The sequence below is a fragment of the Gymnodraco acuticeps genome, unplaced genomic scaffold, assembly GCF_902827175.1.
Source record: "Gymnodraco acuticeps unplaced genomic scaffold, fGymAcu1.1, whole genome shotgun sequence".
NCBI lineage: Eukaryota > Metazoa > Chordata > Actinopteri > Perciformes > Bathydraconidae > Gymnodraco > Gymnodraco acuticeps.
Genome location: NW_022992351.1, coordinates 6006374 through 6029529, shown reverse-complemented (window position 1 = coordinate 6029529; position 23156 = coordinate 6006374). Strand labels below are relative to the sequence as shown.

General features: G+C 40.3%; 1 protein-coding gene across 4 annotated transcripts; it reads right to left on the bottom strand.

Moving 5' to 3' along the window:
• Positions 1-8621: 8621 nt before the first annotated feature.
• Positions 8622-17222, bottom strand: prdm2a (PR domain containing 2, with ZNF domain a). Of its 4 annotated transcripts, none has more exons than XM_034209447.1 (4): positions 17088-17222; positions 15596-15665; positions 11003-15163; positions 8622-10526 (listed from the first exon to the last, which is right to left on the bottom strand). In XM_034209447.1, exon 3 carries the CDS (start codon positions 15090-15092, stop codon positions 11016-11018), a length of 4077 nt encoding a protein of 1358 aa, XP_034065338.1. In that variant the 5' UTR covers positions 15093-15163; positions 15596-15665; positions 17088-17222; the 3' UTR covers positions 8622-10526; positions 11003-11015. The 4 variants fall into 4 exon arrangements, with proteins under 4 accessions (XP_034065338.1, XP_034065340.1, XP_034065339.1 ...); XM_034209449.1 differs by having other exon boundaries at positions 11003-15160; XM_034209448.1 differs by lacking the exon at positions 17088-17222 and adding an exon at positions 16748-17080.
• Positions 17223-23156: the final 5934 nt, after the last annotated feature.

Sequence of the window (23156 nt, the reverse complement as noted above, 5' to 3'; positions counted from 1 at the left end):
CATTCAGCTGATCCTTTGCCACTCCAGTTTATCATTGTAGGCTAACTCGATCAAAAATGACTCGGTTAATAATTTCGCAACGATGTCATCACTATCACTGACATGAGCCATCATGAACGAACTTATGCTAATTATAAATCTATCGACCATAAATCTATCGATTAGATTTATGATTCGAAAATAATGAAAGTAGGATAGACATGTGGATATTATCCGGCTGAACAAAATGTGCATTTATCTAACAGGTTCGTTTTCCACAGACCTTATTTCAGGGTCGGCGTCATGGGGGGTCATTCGCGGGCCATGCCCCCCCAAATGAGTCACTGTGCCCCCCCAACGCAGGGTGGGCAAGCCTTATTGCCACTTTGCCGTTTTTTTTTTTTAATCATATAAGTTAAAACGTTTCCACCAAAAGTTTTTTGTGTGAAATACATCAGAAATAAAGAATACAAATTTGTATTATTTATTTATTCTTTATATGAAACACAGCCTGAGGTGTGCTCACGCTGCTCTCTGATTGGTGTGTTGCTTGACCAATGACCCCGACTTTTGTTTTGTTATCATTACGTGGCTGTGTGTTTAGATGAAAGCCCAGTGGCGATCTGTCCATCTGTTAAACTGATTATACAGTAAAGCCATCGAAAATAATATGATATACAGTACAGTTCAAGTATATGGGTCTCTGTGTTTCATTCAAGCTCGGCTCTCTGTGTGTGGCACGAGCGCATTTTGTCAGTGCGCGAGCGGTAACGTGGAATATTGTTGTTAGCATCTGGTTAGCTAGCTATGCTAACGGATATAAAGAGCTGTTTCTACACCAAGGTGGAGGAGAGTCCTCTCCTGTCAGACTGAGAGGATCTTATAACGTCAGCTCAGTGAGGTAAAGGACTCTGTGTTTAGATAGTTCACTTTAGTGTAAGTTATCTCAGTGGGTCTCAAACGGTTTGGTGACCATTTATGCAGGGGCGGATCTAGACAAATATTCATGGGGTGGCAAGAGGGTGGCAGGAGATTTTGAGGGGTGGCATCCCCTGACAGAAGTATATGCTGATTTAAATCGCAATCATATCAATCAATTAGGGGTGTAACGGTACACGTACCCGTACTGAAATTATTCGGTACGGGCCCTTCGGTTCGGTACACGTGTGTACCGAACGAATATAGCGTTAAACGTAAAAAATTGAGAACATGAACAACTTTCTGGAAGTAATCTATATCATAGAGCGACCAAGTCATTTCATTGGACGAGAGGCATACTATGAGAGCTGGTCACAGGGATGCGTTCAAATGTAGTCAGTAATTTGAGGAACTGTCGAAATGGCGAACGCAGATAAAGTTGAGCTCGAAAATCCTCCGGCATCATTGAGGTCTCCGGTTTGGGAACATTTTGGTTTCGCAGTTACGTACAAGGATGACGGACAAAGACAGGTGGACCGAACCAAAGCTGTTTGTCGGCATTGTTCAACTAACATTGGTTACGCGGCTGGCAATACATCACACTCATTTGAAAAGGCATCACCCGAATGTGAATATTACCGGTACCAAAAGAAAAAAGACTGAAGTGCAAACCCAACGCCCACTAGCATGTAAGCCTCCACCACTCGCAAAGAGTTCAGACCGAGCCAAAGCTATTACAAACGCCAAATATCCTTATGTTGCCATGTTAGCAAAGCGCTACCTGGCTGTATCTGCTGCCACTGTCCCTAGAGAGGGTGTTCTCCACAGCAGGAGACATTGTTAGTGCCAGCAGATCTTTCCTTTCAGCAAGCAATATGGACAAGTTCATCTTTCTTTAAACAACATGAAAATACAATGACAAGCAAGTCCTAATGTCAAGCTGGCTGCTTAGGTACTAGTACAGTTCAAATACAGATTATTTCAGTTCTTCGAAATGCTGCACCTTAATGTTTATTTTACTATATTTTGTATTTATTTGAATACATTAGTCACAGTTTAATAATAATTAAAAATATATATTTAATGTTTTGTGATAATTTTTTCTGCTGTACCGAAAACGTACCGAACCGAACCGTGACCTAAAAACCGAGGTACGTACCGAACCGAAATGTTTGTGAACCGTTACACTCCTACAATCAATGTTAACTTGGAAAGCCACAATATTAATATTTTAACTCAATCACATAGGTGATATTATTGTGGCACATCAGTAAAGCCTTACAAGGTGGCAGATGTAATTTAATGAATTTTAACTGAACAATAACTGAATGAGTTTGTTTCACTCTTAGACCAGCAGGGGTACCAATCTATGCAGACTGCTGCAATAAGTACATTAATTAACTGTCTCATCGATGTTGTCTGAATGAATATGATACTATTAACAATCATATTATTCCTATCAGCTGTCAATCACTGTTAATAAATAATAATAATAATAGATTTAATTTGTTAGCGTTTTTACAGGTGCTCAAAGACGCTTTACAGATATAGTGAAGAACTGTTATGATTCACATATTCATTTATTATTGAATAAACTATATTTTTTGGAGGAGTTAATGATGAATGTTCATCAAGATGCAGGGTTTCCCACACATAGACTATACCTGGGCGGCCCGCCCAGGTATATTAACGGCCCGCCCAAGTATATTTCGCGACCCATTTAGTTTTTTTTTTTTTTTTTTTATAAATTTTTTTTTTAATGTTTTTTTTTTTTTATTCGTCCGTGACCACGACGCCATCTGCGATCGATTAACTTGTAGACAATGATCCATCGCTCCCTTGCTCTGATCTCGCCTCCTTCTGGCCTGTTAAGTGGCCTGCCTCACACAGGGTGACTGGCTGTCCACATGATGTGGCCTGCCGACATGGCCACTGTCATACAGATCATAAATCAAAGCCCTTGATTGGTCTCTGTGTGTCATTCAAGCTCGGGATAACCTCAGCTCAGGTGAGGTAAAGGACTCTCTGATAGTTAACTTAGTCTAAGTTCTCAGTGGGTCTCAAACGGTGTGGTCACTATTTATGTAAACACATATTTCCATTTGAGAGGGGTAGTGATTGGTCTAATGGATAGTGAGGTGGGCTGAAGATCGGAAGGCTGTGAGTTCAAATCCCGCCAGGAACACCACCACTAGTGTGCCCTTGAGTAAGGCACTTAGCCCTTAGTTACTCCAGGGAGAATGTCCCTGTAATCGGTCATTATAAGTCGCTTTGGATAAAAGCGTCAGCTAAATGAAATGTAATGTGATTAGTAAAATATGCATGAATAAATAAATAAAAAGTTAACTAGGTGAAAAAAGGTAAGATACACTTTTAAAACTTGTTGAGAGAAAACTAGTCTTTGCTGCTGCCTCAAAGAGGAGCAGGGGGAGAGGAGGGAGACAGGAGAGGCTGATTCAGGAGCACAGACACACTCACAACTATAAATGAACCAAAAATAAATAAACAAGTTTCAGTGTTTTTTTCATATTGGAAATGGTATGTTATTGGTTATGGCCTTGATTTTATGATTATTGAAATGTATACAGTTCTGTTTCATATAGGTGTTTCCATAGATCTAGTCTCTTTATTTTCCCCTCAAAATGCACCAGATTGATGCATTTAACTCCAAAATAAAAAATAAAATCTTACCGGGGGGGCATGCCCCTGGACCCCCCTAGAGGATTTGAGGTCGACCCCCACTAAAAATCATATGGATAGGTTCCTAAATACATTAATAAATACATTTATTTTTTAAAATAGTAGCCCATTTCCATATGTTCATGTGTGGGTAGTAGATTTAAACTATAGGGCTATCATTATGGGCCCTGCCTGTACCTGTTCGCTCTGCCATCGCGTGAAGGGTCTGCTAACAAGCGACCAACAGAAAGGTTAATGTTGTTGCACGTCACCTCAACCCCCCCCCCCGCTACCCACCAACCCCCCCCAAAGTATATTTCAGATCTGTGGGAAACACTGGCAGTTAATGGACCAGCACCAGAGGCATTCCCATACACACAGGCGTTGGAGCTGTTCTTCATGAAATCCCAGAAGGATGAAGTGCTCTGACAAACAGTGCCATCTTTGCGCAAAATGATTATACCGGAATGAAAAGTCAATAAATAATGTTGTTAAACTTTTTTTTTTTTTTCGCGCACACCCCCCCCCCCCCCCCCCTCCTTGCCACCACCCGCCCAAGTATATTTCATATCTGTGGGAAACACTGAGATGCTTGCTCACCCTCCTTCAAATTTGAAAAACAAGTAATTATATCATTATTGATATACCAGTTACAACCTTGACTTTACATCAGAAAGAACAACATTAAAGAAGTGACTAACTGCATCAGTTAGGGTTAAAAAACGTGTATTCAGCTAAAACATAAACATCGCTGCAGTTATTATCCAGTGGAAGGTCCTTACCTACTGGCCTAGTTAAATCAAAGTGGTTACTTTCTGTTGGCTGGGCAGTGTAATTTTACACACCGTCTTATTTTACTTTCTCAGGACTTAAAACTGTTTTTTGGGGGCAGACCCCCTCAAAGAAAAATATATATACACGCATACAAGGTCATCATCTTAACAGTTTGTTATTCTCATCGAGTCATCCGTGAGCAGAGCATCAAGTTGGCATGTCTATTGTCTATTGTCTAATGCGGCGATTACTATTTTGTTCAGCAAAACGCCTCACAAACTTATTAAGATCAACAGCTGTAGTGCGTTTTGATTCAATGCTGAGTACAGCCAAACTTGACATTCTCTTCTCTGTCATTGTAGACCGCAACTACCTCATTCCTTCAGTACTTGGGTCCGAAAGGCTTCTCGTTTTGCGCCGTTCCCACGTTCAAGTGAATTCGCCACCAATCATATTTCCACTCTCGCGCCAGGACCGGGGGAGGGGTTACATGACGTGCATCTTGTGCTGCATTCACTTGCACTGGGACATTAGAGACTTTCTCTCATAAATGTCCGATGACCCACAACTTTTCTTTCAAAACAAAGATGCCAACTGGGGTGGCAGCTGGGGTGGCAAGGCTATTGTTTAGGGTGGCAGTTGCCACCCCATGCCACCCCGGTAGATCCGCCCCTGCATTTATGTAAACAAGTATTTGCGAGGAATAGGCTACCTTTATATGATCATTATAGTTATTAAAGAATAAGAGAATAAATGAAAAACGGGTATGAAATACTATAGGACAGTAACACAAGAATACCATTTATAAGGGGAGTGATTAGTAAAATATCCATAAAGAAAAAGTAAATCTGTTTACAGTTCTGTTTCATATGGATGTTGAGAGATGTATCCATAGATCTCTTCATGTTGCTCTCAAAGTGCACCAGATTGATGCTTTCAACTTCAATATTTTAAAAATAATCTTCCCGGGGGAGCATGCCCCCAGACCCTCCTAGAGGACGTTAGGTCCACCCCCACCTAAAACATGTTCACATGGATAGGATACTAAATACATTTGCACACTTTTTATATGGTGGCCTATGTCCATATGTTTCTGTTTTGGTGGTCGTGCCACAACCGTGCATGTATGCACAAGTCATAGGTGCGCTATACAATAGCACTACACCCTGCAATGTGTGTGAAAGACAATAGACTTTACAGCATGTTTTTTGAAATTGAAGTTGCGTTGGTGTTTGTGTGTTGGTTGTTGACGGCAGTGTGTGATTTCCCCCCCCCCATTTGATTTGTTCTAGAGCCGACCCTGCCTTATTTCAAGCTATTTTCCAAAATCCTATGGAGAAATCCCATTGCTTTCTGTCGAGGGAATCCGAGCGCAGCTTACTTCCGGGTTTTAGGACGCGTCACTGCACCACTTGCATAGACCTCACAGCGGGCGGAACTTGTCATAAAGTCCGCGAAAAATAAAGCCCGCCCATTTAGAGGGAAGATATGATTGGTCAATTGTACTGTCATTTGACATTACTCTCTCGTTGAGTTACTATATAGGCTGCTTCTCAGGTCGACTATTTGCATTTCCTCGCTCCTCGGTCTCACCGGAAGTTGATTTGCCTGCGCCATCTTGAGTACCGTCCCATGGCTCTTATTTCTGCCGGAGGACCGAGGATCGAGGAGCGAGGAGCGATCATGGAGGAGCGATAACCGAGGAACCACCAGACCATCCTCCGATGAAATCCTCAGATACTCACCCCGCCCCCTTACTGTGTATCGCTCACTGATTGGACGAGGCAGTGCATGCACTGATCTGATGCTTCTTGACATGAGAGCAGAGTGAAGAAAATACATGAACCTCACGGGAGTCACTCCTCAGTTTATACCGTGTTTTGTTTCAATTCATGTATCATTTAGTTACAAATATGTGATATATCTGAACAACAAAGTGGTCAAAAATAATTTAATTCATTTTTTGGAAACATTTTCATGATCGCTTTTTCCTTTTACATTTTCATTTATTGTCATTTCCATTCAGTCAGTCATTAAGTGCTATTAAAATGTTAATGTGCTACATATCCACACAAACACACAAAGTGTGCAATCCAATGAATGTTAATCCAACTGGGTTTTGATAGATAACATATCTCTTTTTCTTCTCTCAATTATTGTATTTCTATTGTGCACTCTAATCAATATTAATCAAACTATTGTTCGTTTATAAATTTTAAGAATGGCGTTTATCTTTTTTGAGAATTAGTTCTTATTTTATTTTATTTATTGGGGTCTACAACAGATGATACAAATGTTTGTGTCAGTAAATGTGTACTAACAGAGGCGGGGGGTGTGTGGAAATAACGGGGACAGAGCTGCTGTCAGACGATCAGCTGTGCAGCGTCATCACAAACGGACGTCGCTTCACGTGACGCTCGGGAGGAAAGGACGTCCCATTGCTCTTAAAACTCATTTCCCTGCTTCTCGTAGTTTCCTTGCGTCCCTCCATGCTTCCCTTGTGGGAGGGACTAAACGCAGGGAAACGACGTAAGTGAGGGAAGCAAGGATTGCATTTAATCGACCTGAGAAGCATAGACCCCTCCAGAAAAACGTTTTTTTTTTAATGTTTTCAAATATTATTTTTTAGAATATCTTAGGGGCCCTGACGGCTCGCCACTGCTCAATGCACTGCTACTGAACTGACATCTTTGTATACACTCACCTTTCTATACAGTCAACTTGTTCAGCTACATAATTCTGCAACTGACTAAGTATCAAAGTGTTCCACATTTTGAAAAGTAACTGGTTGAAAGAGAGTTGAGATGAGTCTTTTTACAGCCATACTGCTTCGTTAGGAGATAACAGCTGGTGGAGACAGGTGTTTTGGGTCTAGCTGTTTGGACATTTTCCCGCTCTTTTTGCCAGGCTCCTGCATGATATCTTCTGAGGGCATTACCGTAGCTCTCAGCAGATTATTGGCAATTTGTTATGTACAACTTCCAAGAGAACTTGGTCCCCTACTTTGTTACTCTCTTCCGTTATTGCTATACTCTTTCCACTAGTTTCCCCCCTCACAGCTTGCTTTGCTTACACTTTCCAAATTCCCACACAAAATGATGCTTGTCCAGATTAGTCTTCTTGAGAGCCATGGCATTGACTGAGACGCTTCTCTGTGTGATATCCAGCTCAGTAAGTGCACATATTTTAATGCATATAATTAGCTATTTTTTTAATAATGTATATATTACATGATATCACAACATTGACTCATCACTTTTAATGTAAATGTGTTGAAATAAATAATAACAAATTCAAAAAAACAACAAAGCAAGATTTCTTTAGTAACCCTCAGAGCGCGTGAGTCCTCATTCAACCATTCACACCCTATTTATACAAAGGTGCCAAAATGCTCATGGCAGCTAACATTCACACACCGTTGGCCACCAGGAGCAACTCGGACTTAAGTATCTTTCTCAAGGATACATCGACATGCAGGCTACTGTTACATGGCTTACTGTTGAGTTTACGAGTTGCAAGGTCAGAGAAGGTCAACATCAAGACACCAAGAAGAGTAATGGACAGACAAAAACACTCAAATAAATGGAAAAATAATGAAATATGAAGTTTAAACACAATTGAACTATTTTAACAGCACAGCATATTGTTGTTATTTTTGCTGTTGTTAATTAGTCAAAGGTGTGTTCAAGTATTCTCATGCTGCATTATGGTATTTTAGATTTCAAAACTCCATCAACATACAGCGATGCATTATATATACATCTCCTATACAGAAGGAGTACCATTCAGTGTAAAAAGTTTAACACAATATTGTTGTGCATTCTGACTTTGTCTCTTTGATCCTCACTCATGTGTAGGTATTAAATATGAATTAGCAAACAGGGAAAAGAAAATGGTGACAGTGAAAGCTAATTCACAGAATAATCCCCGTCGTTTCCAGAAAACAGGTCACAGACACATATTCTAGCTTTCATCCAGTTTCCATTTGAATATCCTGGTGAGAAATGAGAACTATTTAAAAAATAGAATAAGAACATGTGTTGATGTACTGTAGATGGATTTTCTAACAGTAGTGGGAGAGAAGGAGAGATGCTCTTCAAAGTGAGGAAAGTGTGCCACCACCTGGACGTTTTAAAACTTTCTAGTAAGGAAAATAAAACAGGAGACTATTCTTTAATTTCCCGAAAGGAAATCCACACTTTTACTTTTAAAAAAATCCAACAATGATGTGATTCATCTGATTTGTTTACAAAAGAAACTGTCACACAAACTTCACTTAATCTTAACATTCTCCATTTATTTTTAACACTCGCTTGAAAAAACTTTAGTGCAAATCATACAGAGGACTGTTCAGATATTGACAACGTGATTTTAAATTATTAATAAATAAACATGACTCAATTAACACTTTGAAATGCTACAAGCACTTTTCACAGTTAAATAACAGTCTCAAAAACCGCCCTGTACATCCAACACACTGAAGGAGCTATAACGTTTGAAAAGGCAAATATTTAAAATAGAGATCTCTCAGATACAAGATATTGTCAAGCTTTAGTTTGCCTAAATAAAAATAAATCAGTTCATGATGATTAAATTATTACCCTGTATAGCACTGAATCTTCAAACTAATAGTTTATACAAAATGTAATTCAACAGATACAACTCATTGCACTCACTCCATGACATTTCCATGTGTATACAGTAGGTGTTCCAGCTAAAAATACCCAACCACTGATCTCACATTTCCATGTTGTGATTTCTACATGTAATTAACTACACTTCACACAATAAACTGTTGACAGCAGATTATAAGCAATGAAGAAAACAGACAGTATTTCTAATCTAATGAAGATGTATAGTTAGTGGGGGGGGGGGAGGGGGGGGGGAACACAGATCATTCTGACAGTGATTTTGTGAAACTGGTGCAGGAGAAAAACCTACAAGCAGACTGTAAATATATATAGTAGTCAATAGAATTCTGAAAGTAATGAAGCAAAGACAAAGCACTGGAGTTAAATATCAGTCAGTGTTGTTTAGAAATTAACTTAGCTATTGTAATAGTGGCTATGACGCATCCAAGCTGTACAAATTATACAGTGCTTTTGTTTTGAATTGCAGTGCCAACGCATCAAACTGTTTCCCAAAAGAATATATTTATTGTGGCATATAACCCCGAAAATCAAACAAGAGAGGTTTCGTAGGAAAACCGTTTTGTAAAACATGATGTATTTTGTTTCGATCTTACTCCGCAAAGATTTTTTTTAGACAAATTCGATTGCCAACCAAAATAGATTCCACATGTGGAGCTATGTTTATCCCCCTTATGCCGCAGTTAGTCATATTGTAGGGCACATGGAGCACTATTCTCTAACTCACATTGAATCACATGCCGACCAGATACTTTACTTTCTTTTGGATTTGCAATGACGGTAGCATTCAATCTACCAGGTTACATTTACAACATTTAAAACACTGACTTTCATAATTGTAGTTAATGTTGCTGATATCTCTAACAAAAATGTGTATAGGTAGCTAAAGGCCATTATTACACTGAACTATAGAGTCCTACTTTTATATGATTCTGTTGTATTAGAAGTAATCTTGATGTGTCTTTTATATACTATTATTATTATTATTATTATTATTATATACTTACACCGATTCATTTTAATCAACATCAGATTCCGTGTGTAAGGCCTAATTGCATCAACATAATCCCTCCTGAATGAGAACAGCTGTAGTATAAGCTTGCAGCATGCAGAAAGAGTTCAAACCAAAAGGCCACAGAAGACAGATAAGGAAAAGTGCAAATGCATGCTGAGAATGATTGCCACCTGCCATCCTCTCTAAAGAACCCAGAAAGTAGGAAATGAGAGCATCCTTCCAGCCTCACGTCGTCCCACTTCCTTTCCAATTTGTGACACGTAGCAGTGAGACTAACTTCAAAGTGCAAATCCAAGCGGTTGACAGAAAGTTTACGAACTGAAGGAGAACTCTACAAAACTCAGAGCGACTAGAAAAGCCTTCAGATTCTCAGTTAAATACATCCACTCACTGCACCGCTAAGTCGTCCGTTTTATCCGTCCTCAAATCAGTCATTTATTGTACAGTATGATGCAACCTGGGTCCATGAGCTTTACAGTGTGATGGGGAGCAGTTCTCTCCTGTATGAGCAGCTTCACAGCAAGGTCCGGAAAACAAAGAGATGGACGTTAGGATGCTGAAATCAATGGGTTACTGCTTTTACTTTTGTTCATTCAAAATAATAAAACATTTAATATTTTGTAGTGCTTTTTTTTTTAAATACTCAAAGATGCCTTAAAAACAAACAAAAAAACATTTAATTCAAGAACACAAGATTTGTTTTATATATATATATATATTCTATACATAACATTTTAATTATTTGGTTTTTTTAGGGATGGAGCAGTGCTGATATATTATTTGCTGTCTTTCCAAAATGTTTATTCCATAAATATACTGTATATAATGTTAAGAGGCTTGCATATTGTAGAGGCTGCTATATCAGTATCAGCAAATTAGGAATGACTGTTTAAGTAATTTCTTTGTTTACAATGTTTTTTTGTATACAGAGCTCTTGATTATTGTAATTTTTATTATTTAAATGAACTGTTAAATAAACATTAACTACCTGAGGATCCCCTTCAGACTGCTGGACTGTGCTCAGAGCTGCTGCTGTCCTCTGGGCCCGGGGTGGGGGGCCGCTCCTCCCTCTGCGCTGCAGCCTGCTGTGGTTTCACTATGGTGATCTTAATGGGCATCCCTTTGTGCTGCATTCGGCTATACTGTCGCATAGAGGGGTTAAAAGTGCGAACGATGGGAAGTTCACTCAGAGTGGGCGTGTCTTGTTTCAGCTGTGTGCTCTCTTTGATAATTATTTTACTTCTTTTGTTTGACAGGACGGTTTGCACTGGTAGGATGGCGGGTCTTTTAGCGGGGCTAGAAGTCTGCAGTCTGGTTTTATGCAGAGGTGAGGATTGTTGTGTCTCTTCAGCTCCTCTGTGCAGGTGTCCATCATTCTCCTTCGTCACAGAGATGCCTCCTTCTTTCCTTTTCTTCACCTCTTTGGGTTTCTTGGGGCAGACGGCCATGTGTTTGGTTCTGCTGCGGCGCATTGTGAACTCCCTGCTGCAGTGCGGGCAGACGAAGATCTCCTGCTGCTCATCCACATGTGCGGGTGACATTTTATTCGATGAAGGGACTGACTTGTTCCTCTGTGGCATGACCCTTTGGACCAACTTTTTCTTCCTCTTGCTCATGACCTTGAACTTCACATTTACTGCTGAATCTTGGTTAGGTTTGGACCTGTTTGAATGGCTGGGTCTGTTCGACGCATTTAGTCCGTTAGTGGAGTTAGTGGTAGATAGAACTCCATTTTGAGTTTTTGCAAAGTGGCGTAGTGGGATGGGATTCCTTTTGGGGGTGTATCGCCTTTTATCGCTGGCATTCGCACAAGTCAGGATGTGCTTATGTAACTCTGGCATGTTATCAAAGCTCTTCCCACACTTGGTGCATCGAATGGCCGTGCTGAAGGTTTGTGGGATGTTGTGGGTGGTGAAGTTTGTGGCTGAAGCTAAGGTGCCCGTGGTGGACCTGTTATGGTAGGGAAACGGAGGGGGCTTATAGCTGGGGTAATGTTGGTTGATGCCAAGACGAACATCCGGCCCTTTGAGTTTGGCTCCATCTGAGGCCAGGATTTTTATAGTTGTTAACAGTTCTTCAGCAGCCTCATCTACTTCCCCTTCTTCCTTTTTCACCTTCAGTTCCTCTGCAGCGTCGGGCACTGAGGTCTCCGTGGTGACTTTTGTTAAGTTATTGAAGTTCTGAGGTCTTAGTTTTCCCTTTTCCTCTTCTGTGTATGTACACTGCTGTCCGGGATGTAATTCTTCCTGATGCTGTTTTAGATTGCAAAGGTAGACAAATTCCTTCGTGCATGCACTGCAAACATAAGTCTTGCCCACCCCGTGGAGGCTTGACCGATGATCGAGCAAAGCGGAGGGTTTGCTGAACAGCAGCACGCAGAACTCACATTTGTAGGGCCATTCATCAGCGTGGTCACCTACATGATGGCCCAGTTCTTTCATTGAATGGAAAAGCTTATCGCACACGTTGCAGATGAAATTCTTGGTGAAAGTCTGCTGTTGGGCATCGCTGGGAGTTGTTGAGGCGTCCTCCTCTTCGGCTTTCTCAGAAGAAGGCGAGGTTTTAGATGGGGTTTCAGGGGCGGAAACAGTGCCGTCAGCAGCTTCTTCCTCTTTGATGGTCGATGGCTCCGCGTTAACAACAAGCTCTGGGTCAGGACCTGATTCACCAACTGGCGCAGGACAATCAGATAGCACTGAGGCGGCAGTGGTGGATAGAGTAACTGATTCTGCGATGGATGACATCAGAATAGAATAGTCTTCAGTTTGCGGGTTGGGCACTGATACAATCTGCTCCTGTTCGACGTGATTAACAACCATCTGTGTAGGTGCTGGAGGCTCAGCAGTGTTTCCTTGTAAGGTGACTGCAGCAGGGACTATACTCCCCGGGGCTTCAAGAGCTATTGTGCACTCTATCAACACCGTGTTGCTGGTTAGGTTATACGAGTTGATGAGGGAATCATTGAAAGTTACAGTGGGTGTGAATTGCCCTTCTGACGTAGGAGTGGACTCCAATATAGGCGGATTGAGTGTTATTTGATCAGAGAGAAACATGTGGCTAGGTAGATTTAGAGTCGGGTGAAAAGGTTGGGAGAGAGTGACAGGGTCGGCAGCATTTGAAGTGGCAAATGCAGTAGTTAAATCACACTCTGAAAAATGTAATGCATTTTCCGTGCAGGTTACCTGTGATATATCGGGGGCTAATACCTGGATTGGTTGGTTTGAAATATGTGACGGTGCCAACACTGTGATTAATGAAGGAGCAGTGGAGAGCCCCGTGTGTGAAGCATGGGTGGTGAATGCTATGGTGCACGGTGAAGATGGCTGCAAGGAGAGCGGGGTTAGGGAGGGTGATGGAGTCAGGGAATTGGAGGGAAGTGCAAGACCATAAACAAGCCCTTCTGCCATAGACTGCATTGGGCTCATCATATCTTGACTTGTAAGTATGGTGAAGTCTGTCAGTAAGGAGGTGTCGGGATTCATGAAGCTTATATTTTGCTCTAAACTATCGATTAAGGTCATTCCCATCATGCCTTCAATTGATTTTCCTTCTGTTAAAACTGCATGTGAAACAAAATTTAACATCAGTTCAGATTCCCCATGATTTGTTTTTTGGAAACTCAAATCCAGCGCCGAATCGGCTGAAGCTACGTCTTCACTGCTTTTGACTGTGTTGGAGAGATCCAGTGGTTGCTGGTTACAGGAATTACCGCCGGTGGAGGGAGGCCAACTCTCCGTCTGTGGCTCCTCCTCAGGTGGGGTTGTGTCATCCTTCACATTGGCTGTTTTGTGCGCAGGTGAACTATATTGGGTCTCCGTCTGTCCTGTATTCACAGCTTCACAATCTCCACTATCTGCCGTTTCTTCTCTAGGGCTTTGCTGTGGAGAGCTCGGTGGAGGAGACCCAGTCCTTCTTTTGAACCGTCCTGTCCCTGCAGGCAGCACAGACAGAGAGACGGGTGATAAAGGCTTCTGGCCGTCTGCGATGAGTGCGAGTTTAAGGCCATCCTGCTTCTCCAGCAGCTGCTTCAGCTTTGGAGACAGAAACACAGTTCTTTCCTTCTGCACCACTGTACCCTCTGTATTCTGAGGAAAAAGATTCTCTATTATAGAACATACAAGTGAAGATGAGGAAGAAGACACAACCACGTCAGACTCCAGTTCAGTTTTAATTTGTGGTAAAAGCGGAGGTGTGGCGGTTCTTCTCCTGGCCAGTGGTTGACCAGACATCTCTGAATCTGTATTTAACACCTGGCTGATTTGGGTGGGGTCTAGAATCAGGGCGTCCAGTCCAACTAAAGTTGCAGACCCAGAATGAACCTCAGCTGCTTCACAGCTACTGATCGTACTTGTTGACACTATCCTTCCATCAATATAAAAGCTAAGATTCTCTGAAATATTGCTAGAAATGTCAAGCATGTATTGTTCTGCGTGTCCCACTTCGTTCTCCAGAACAGCTGCAGGTGCCATTTTGTCAACAAGCTCTGTTTCCTGTTGGTTTGTTTCACTGCACATCCCCTCAACGTTTTCCTCTTGGGGCAGATGGGCTTTTTCCACATGTGTGACTTGCAGGTGCTGCTCGTGGATCCTTCGCTCATGCCGTCGCGTGTTGGTATGTGTAGTGAATATCTTTTCACAGTACTTGCAAGCATGACGCCCCTCTGACACTCCCGGTTTGTCTGGCTGAGCGTTGTGGTCACCAGAGGACAAAATGGGAGTATTAGAGCCAGTGGTGGATGAAGTATGAAGCTGCATGGCCGAGCCTGCTAAATCCAGAGGCTTTACCTTCTCATGGTGCAACTGCTCCAGATTCGAAGCTAGTGAAATATTGGTTTTATATTTGTGAGCATCGTTGTTTGCGGAGGTGTGGATGTGCATGTGTCGTTCCAGGCCTGGTTTGGTGGTGAAGTGTCTCTCACAGTGCTGGCATTGAAAAGAGTTTGAGTCCCTCTCAGTGTCCTGGTATGGTGACTTAACCATGTCGGATGCAATATTGGTTTCCTCTTGATTAATGTCCATCTTATCCATGTCCTCATTCTCTATAAATTCTGAGATGTATAGGTGAGGAGAGTCCTCCATCTTTGTGGAGGTTGTATACAGCTCTCTGAAGGAAGTTTGTCGCACAGGATCTTTTACAGTTGTCACACCTACTGAAAAGATAAAGAAAATATTGTCATTTAGCAACCCACAACTAGCATAGCTGAAAGATACCCATCAAATTAACCAATCATTCACTATTTATACTTTAACGCAAAACAATGCATCACAGGCGATCGTTTATCTCTTGATCAAAATGACTATGTAAAACAATTAAACTACTAATAACAACAATGGTCATACCAATTTGTAAACATAGCACAATGTTATTGTTTTCATCATCTTATGTCTATTATTGATTTGTTTGGACATAATTTATCAGCCATGAACAATATATAATAACTTATAATAAGATATACAATTATATAACGCTTATAAACAAATTCTAACCATAATGACCATTTATTTCCTATTATTTAAAATATGAACCAGTTGGTAAACATTTCATTAAAGTTTTGTGTAGAATTGTCATCACGCCATCTTACCATTTTAATGTTCAGTGCAGAGAGAGAGACATGATTTGTTGACGGATGAACATAAAGGCTTTTTCTTATGCTGCAAGGAGAAAGAAAACAAAAAAACTGATTATAAAAAAACGATTAAACCCATTATATAATATAACACTTAAGACTAAACTACTGAATAAGAAGAAGCTCAATCTGATCAAAGTGAACAGCTGTGGTGTGGGAGCAGACATACTTTATCTCTTTAGTCATTTGCATGCTGAGTATCCCTTGGGTCCTGTTCTTTTAATGTATGCTAATGGACCCCAATCATTCAAACAAAATCCATTATGTACCAACACCGCAATAATGTATGTACCCCCCGCCTTGCTACACTGTGTCATATCCTTTAAGTGTTTTATTTGTATTTGCCCGTTGCCTACAGAGAGTACAGTCCTAAAATACAGCTAATCTGTCCCCAGATTACCTTACTTACCCTGGTATGGTAACTGTACACCACCTGCTACAGATTACCTTTTCACAACTGGCAGCTGCTACACATACCTCAAATGTAAGTCTTTATTTTGAATAGCTACCTTTCATTTATTACTCCAAAACATGTAAACATAACATTCAATCATCTGATGCTTGGTAAGACAAAATGGCAGGCTCATCATGGGTGACAGTCTGATTTGTCGTGCTCTTCCACCTGCTCCTCACAGCCGCATTAGCTCTTAAAGCATTAAAGTCAGCAATACTCAATTGTTTCTTCAACTATCCGTTAACAGTTTGCATAGAATTGTATGCATTTAAATTCAGCCTACATAATAATTGCATTACAAGCAGTTATTAGGCAACTGAGGGGGCACGAGAGGAAATGTAAACAAAGACCTTATAGCTCGTGTTTATATTTGTTATCCATTCACTATTTTAAGAAATGTCTATGTGCACAGATACAACCGAGTCATGATATATTAGCAGAATCGAAAATGGTTGCAGCACCATTAAAAGGGCCTTTCCGTATACTGAATTATATGAGCCAGTTTTCGTAATATTCAACTTCTATTTTCAACTGAGCAGCAAGAGGCTTAAGTGACACTTATTACACGTCAAATAGATGTATAAAAAAGCAATTATCTATTTTTATATTAGAATTACACAACTCGGATTAGCTTTCACACGCTTCTGCTTCACCTGGCTTGATGATGCTCCCCCGTCCTTGCACCATTGCTAGCTGGTCACACAACACGTCGTCATATTACTGTTATGCTACAGAGGCTGCTAGCTTAAAAAGGTCAACTGGCTTCTCTAAAATAGCCCTACACTCCCCGACTGATATAGGGAAACAACTCACGATTGACTTCCCTTCAACCGCCAATGTCCTAAAACAATGCTGCACTTATCAAGTGAAATAAATCTACTGTTATCGCCATTACAGCTTCAACAGTGCTGTGCTAGCTGCAATGCTAGCTCGCAAGCCCTGGCTATATATAGGATAGAACGACCGTTACAAACACTGACAGTTAATACAAACCTGCACGTGACACTTCCCGAACATGCTAACTTCCGTAGAATGGTTTGAAATGTTCCTGTCGTGCAGGTTGTGTACAGTTCTGTTATCTGTTTCTTCTTCCCCAATGTACCAATGGGAATCAGGTGTTCTGATTGGTCAGCAAATGTGGATGTCAAATGTTGACCAATCAGCAACAGGCTTGTTACGGCGCTGGAAGAAGAGGAAGAAAACTCTTCAGAGCAAAAGGCAGCTGTCACTCACCTTAGAGACTAAAACGAGAACATAAATACATGTTTTTCTTTAAAATGTACAAATCTAATGCTTGCACTCACAAATTATGCTAGAAATATAGTCGTCTAAAAATTCAAAATAATCATGCTATCTACATTTCAGTTTTGGGCTATAATGACTAATAATAAGAATATTAATAATTACAAATGTTTTCATTTAAAATAAGAGGATTGAAACCAAATTTAAATTGTAAAATATTATAAACTGATGTTTTGTTATTATGCTTATCTAGAACTTTGAATTTTCAAACTAACAAAAAAAAAAACACGCCTTAACAAAAAAAGGCGTTGACAAATATGAATACAACTTGTTTTAAAAATCACTGCCATAGCATATCTAATTTTCTATCTGAAATCTACCCTTGCAGTGTGTTCATTTAGCCAATAGAGGGCGCAATATACCAAGGTCTCATTCAAAAGAAGTTCAGTGTGCTGTTAAATACAGTTTCATTTACGTCAAAACTGAACGCTATGAGTTGTTTACATGGTATAAGCATTTTAAAATGTGTATAATTAAGGGTATATTGTTATATTAGTGTGTTCATTCGGTTTGTTGTTGCAATTAATACAGTATAAGTATTGAGCTTTTTTTTAAATTATGATAGAAAAATATAATACATTAATATGAGCTTGCAAAGCAGTTAATACAAATGCAATACTGCTTAAAACTTGATTCAATTGCATCTTGCAAAAACATGTGCTGGTTCATTGGCAATATTATTTTTGATGTTATAGCCAGGCCACATCTAAATATCCTCACTTCAAAGTCGTTTCTGTTTCACAGCTGTTGAAAAAACCAAGCTGACAAGATGGAGATTAATGGTGTGCAGGAGTAGGCTATTTGTTATCTTCCCTTGAGCAGCTCTCTGTTTCCCCCAACAATTGTGAATTGAATCGCAGGGCACTGGCTCATAAAAAAGCCACACCTACACTGATAGAAAGCTACCCTCTGGTTTCACATTGCATTATTTCAACCCGCAGGATCAACATAAATAAAAGGACTTCTTTGAGAGAGCCTGTAGGAGTGAACCAGACCCCACATGTACATTTGTAACATTGTGCAGCACATGGGTGGTGTTCTCATGGCACATGCATGGTATGTCTCGAGTTGTAATTTTGTATGTGGGCTGACTGCTGTTTCTCTATCAAACTACATGCCAGACTACTGCGAGCTATAATGAGAGATCTTAAACAACAGACCTCTCTCTAATCTTTTTTCGCCTTCTCTGTATTTTACACTCAACCTCCCAAACTTTGCAGTGAAGTTGCTGACAAGGTGTGTTGTGTTGAACTTACATAAACAATGAAGAACACACTGCATTTACCAGCATAAGATGTTCACACACAGTTCATTTAGTTTCAAGTTGACTATGATCCTGTTTATTTATAGCTTGTTTTAGCGCGTCACTCCAGGCATGTCCAAGGCTCCAACATGTCTTACACAGTTGATGGCAATTGCAGCTGTGGAATTATGATGAGCAGTTCTGGATTAGGTCTAATGGTAAGACACATACGTCAAATCATCGTATAAGCAGGTGCTGATCGACTGGAAGCCATGTTACACACAGAAGGTATGAGTTTTCTAGAACTGAAAGCAATTCATTGCAAGTATAGAGAACAAACTGTACTTTGCTGAATCATGGTTGCTTGGTGAGAACATCTTTGCAAAAGCTGTGTGCTTCAGATTCCCTGACTCTAATCATGTACAATCATAATGTGCGTGCTAAGTTGCTACTACATGTTAATGGCATGTTAAGGATATGCATCCTCTCTCACATGACTCAAATAGGCCACTTGCTTCACTGCCAACCTTAAGGTCACTGTGCATCACCTGGTTTGACCGAGAATAACCCTGGTACTATACATTTGAACTTGGAAGCAAAATGTCAAGGGGATTAGGAGGACATTTAGAAAGTGATAAAAGCTGAATATGACTTTTGAGGACATCATTGATACCAAAGGTATTTATTTACACACGGCATCTATTGCATGTTTGTCCGTCCTGGGAGAGGGATCCCTCCTCTGTTGCTCTCCCTGAGGTTTCTCCCATTTTTCCCTTTAAACTGTGGGTTTTCTCTGGAAGTTTTTCCTTGTACGATGTGAGGGTCTAAGGACAGAGGGTGTCGTATTGTCATACTGATATTCTGTACAAACTGTGAAGTCCACTGAGACAAATGTAACATTTGTGATATTGGGCTATATAAATAAACATTGATTGATTGATTGATTGATTTCGCCAGTGGTTTAAATAGTATTTAGAAAATGATGACTAACATTTAAATGTTTCAAATGTTTCATTTTATATTTTTTGTGCATGCCCTTTTATCTAATAGTGTTTTATTTTAATTGTTTTCTTCACCTTTTGCTGTAGCAATGTTAATGTCCCCTCTGTGGGACAAATAAAGGTATTCTGATTCTGATGCCTACCTTCCTTTTAAAAATGTTTCATTTCCTCTAGGCGATTATTTGTCCTATCTCTGCCAACTGAATTAAGACAGCATCATTATTTTAGCTGATTGTATTGCTCTTATCTTGGTTTTCATGTTTTTATCAGTATATACAATTGTTAACTTGTTTTGTTTACCTACAATGTGTTTAACACAGCATCATAGTAAATGAGGACTGCTCTGATAACTTCAAAATATAAATATATTAAATAAAATACCTATTTTATGGCATGCATGATACATGTGCAGATACGTATGCATATGTACGAATGCACACCAGAAATGCTGTTGATGTAAGCTGAACACAATAAATACAAATGATAAACAAAAGATGTATATATGTAAAATATACCGAAAAGTGTTCAAGTTATTTATATATTCAAGGACAGCTTTGAAAGCAAAGAGGAAAGGAGGTAATTTGCGAGAACAACTGAACAGAAGTGTGCTCCATATTACATGCATGGTAACGTATCCTGTGGCAGTGGGCGCCGGTTCGTGCCGATGACTCTGTGCACAATGAAACATTCAGCAGCACCAGAACATATAGGCCCAGAGAGACAAAGGGGGGACAGAGGGAGAGGTGGTCCACAACGTGTGTGTATCAGGGCAATCAGTGAGCAGGGCCTTGGCATGAAACAATAAGGGTCCCTCATAGAAGATATGTGCCACACGAAGAAGACAAAGCCTCGCCTGTAATCCGACAACATGTCATGTCCCTGAGACAAAATAGAATTTGACTGCTTCATGTCGTGGGACGCCAGATGTGCAGGGAACAAAATGTAAATGTGAATGTGTTAGAACACAAATGCAAATTGTTCGCTGCAAAAACACATGATGCTGTAAACATGCACACAACTGTAGCCCACTGTGCTGTATATGTACTGACACACACACACACACACACACACACACACACACACACACACACACACACACACCACACCACCCATGCTAATAATCCCCTTAAGTCCAATAAACAGACATGTGCCCTCCAGAATCACTGCCCCCTTGTCACTTCTGCAAACACACACACACTTAGAGATGCACCTTGACCCCTGTGAAGTATAACACCATGCAAATATTGAACACACACACACACACACACTTACATACCACACACTCCATCCTTCTCCACTTTCACTGTCCCTCTGCTGCCACACACAAGCAAATTCAAAGATTCCTTGCATCTATATGCTGTATCTGACCACAAACATGCTTTGCCTGTCCCCTCCCTCACCCCCACCTTCCCCTGCCCCACCTTCTCCCATCCACCCAGCTGTCTGTGGCACTCAAAGCCCACGGGCCCATGGGCTGACATTTATTCATGACACATCACACACCCTCTGCACTCTACAGCTCTGACATGTGGCGCTGCTCGCACGCACCAACCCTACACCATGCTACTGCCATCATTGAGAATTCATGTCAACTCCAAGAGATGAGGTGCGGACTAATGACACACATGGAGCGTATTTACATTAGTGTTATGTCTGTCGTGTAGTAATTCATCAAATAATCTCTATTGCATCTGGGACAATAATCAATCTTTCAAATCACTATGTGTAGATGTAGAAGCATGCATTTGTAATTGAAAAACACAAATTAATCAGAGATGGCAAAAGTACACACATCCTTTACTCAAGTAGTACAGATACTTGTGTTTAAGAAGTACTGACTAAACTTCTTTACTCAAGTAAAAGTAAAGGACTTCAAAATGTACTTCAGTAAAAGTACCCATAACTACCAACTGTTTTAAAGAGTACTGACCTCACTTTATATTAATAGAGCAATAATGTCATTCCTAATGAATGTTTAGATGCTGATCAACGGCAAAATGACAACGTTTTCATTGGTCCCTCTTCTTCAGAGAAGACCAGGAAATGAAGGAAAAGTAAAAAGTTGTCAGAAAAATAAGTAGTGGAGTAAAGTACTGATACCAGAAAAATATTTGTAAACCACTACTTCCCACCTCTGAAATTAATAAGCATTTTTTTTAACTTAGGCCCCAGGTGATGTTTTTTATAGAGGCACTGAAGGTTTCTGATGCCCACAAACTGTTTCTGACACACCCAACGGTAGGCCGATGAGTTATTCTGACATGATAGTAGCAGGAAGGTTCCTGGGCCCTGGCCAACTGAGGCCTCTACAGTATGTTTTGTATGTGTATCCTCCATATGATCCGGCTTATTCCCACAGTGTAGTGTAGTACTAGTGTAAAATAGTATTCCAGTTATAGGAACAAAACACATTGAAGACTGGATTACTATCTACAAATGTGTAGGAAACCACAGTCAGTCATTTTGATTTGGTCTTTTAATTGCTCAAATTGTAAAATGCAAAGTTTAATATACATAGGAAGGAAGGCATACGCAACAAATTGAGTTGATGCAATCGATGCAAGGTTACCAAAAAGGGTAGCCCAAATGTTTGTTTAGAAGGTGTTTTTTTGCTGCCCAGAAAAAAGAACGCCTTGTTCCCTTTTCCAGGTTATTCATGATGTTGTGAGACTGCAGCTACTGCTATGATAACCAGGACCAATGCATAGTAACTGCAAGTAATATAATGTAAGCAACAAGTTTGCCCAATAAACCATTAATATATATTATGCATCGTCTCACACACTGTTCATTTAGTTTTAAGTTAACCCTGTTTATTCATAGCTTATTGTAGCGCGTCACTTCAGCCTGACCTGCCAAAAACAGATGTAAGAGAATTAGCCTGATGATGCATAGTGTTTATTTATTTTCCTGCATTTAGGAACACCTCATTACTCTTTTGTTGTGCAAGCTGTGCTTTCTTTACAGTGTTAGGATTACAAATTGCTGACTGTGCACCAACGGTTTTCCTACAAATAAAAATGTAGACCAGTTCAGACCAGAGGTTTCTTCTGTGTGGAATATATCATAAACAGGCAGCTATAAGTGATCTGGTATTTCTGGTTGACACTGTGCAGGGAAATATGAACATAAACACACATAAATATACCAGTGTGGTTTTATTTGGAGGGAAGGACATTTCCTCATCTGTCTGCTAGACCTGAGCAGTTTATTCCTTCCTCGTAGACACTTTTTTAGTCAACTTCAGCAAAGAAAAGGAAAGTACATTTTGAACCAACACTTTTTTTATTGAATTGTACAAATATATTCATATATATTGTACATGTTCTAACAAATGGAGTACATGACATACTGTACATCCAGACACTTAGTGACCGCACACACACACACGTGAATATGCAGCTCACACTTATGCCTGCACACCACATAAGCAGGCAGTTTTAAGTCTGATAATTAAATATGAGACATAGACCTGTGTGTCATGAATCTGAGACTGAGTGAATCACACACTTTTAT

Coding starts and splice junctions, on each gene's coding strand:
- prdm2a (XM_034209447.1), bottom strand. CDS start 15,092: ATGGAGGACTCTCCTCACCTATACATCTCAGAATTTATAGAGAATGAG.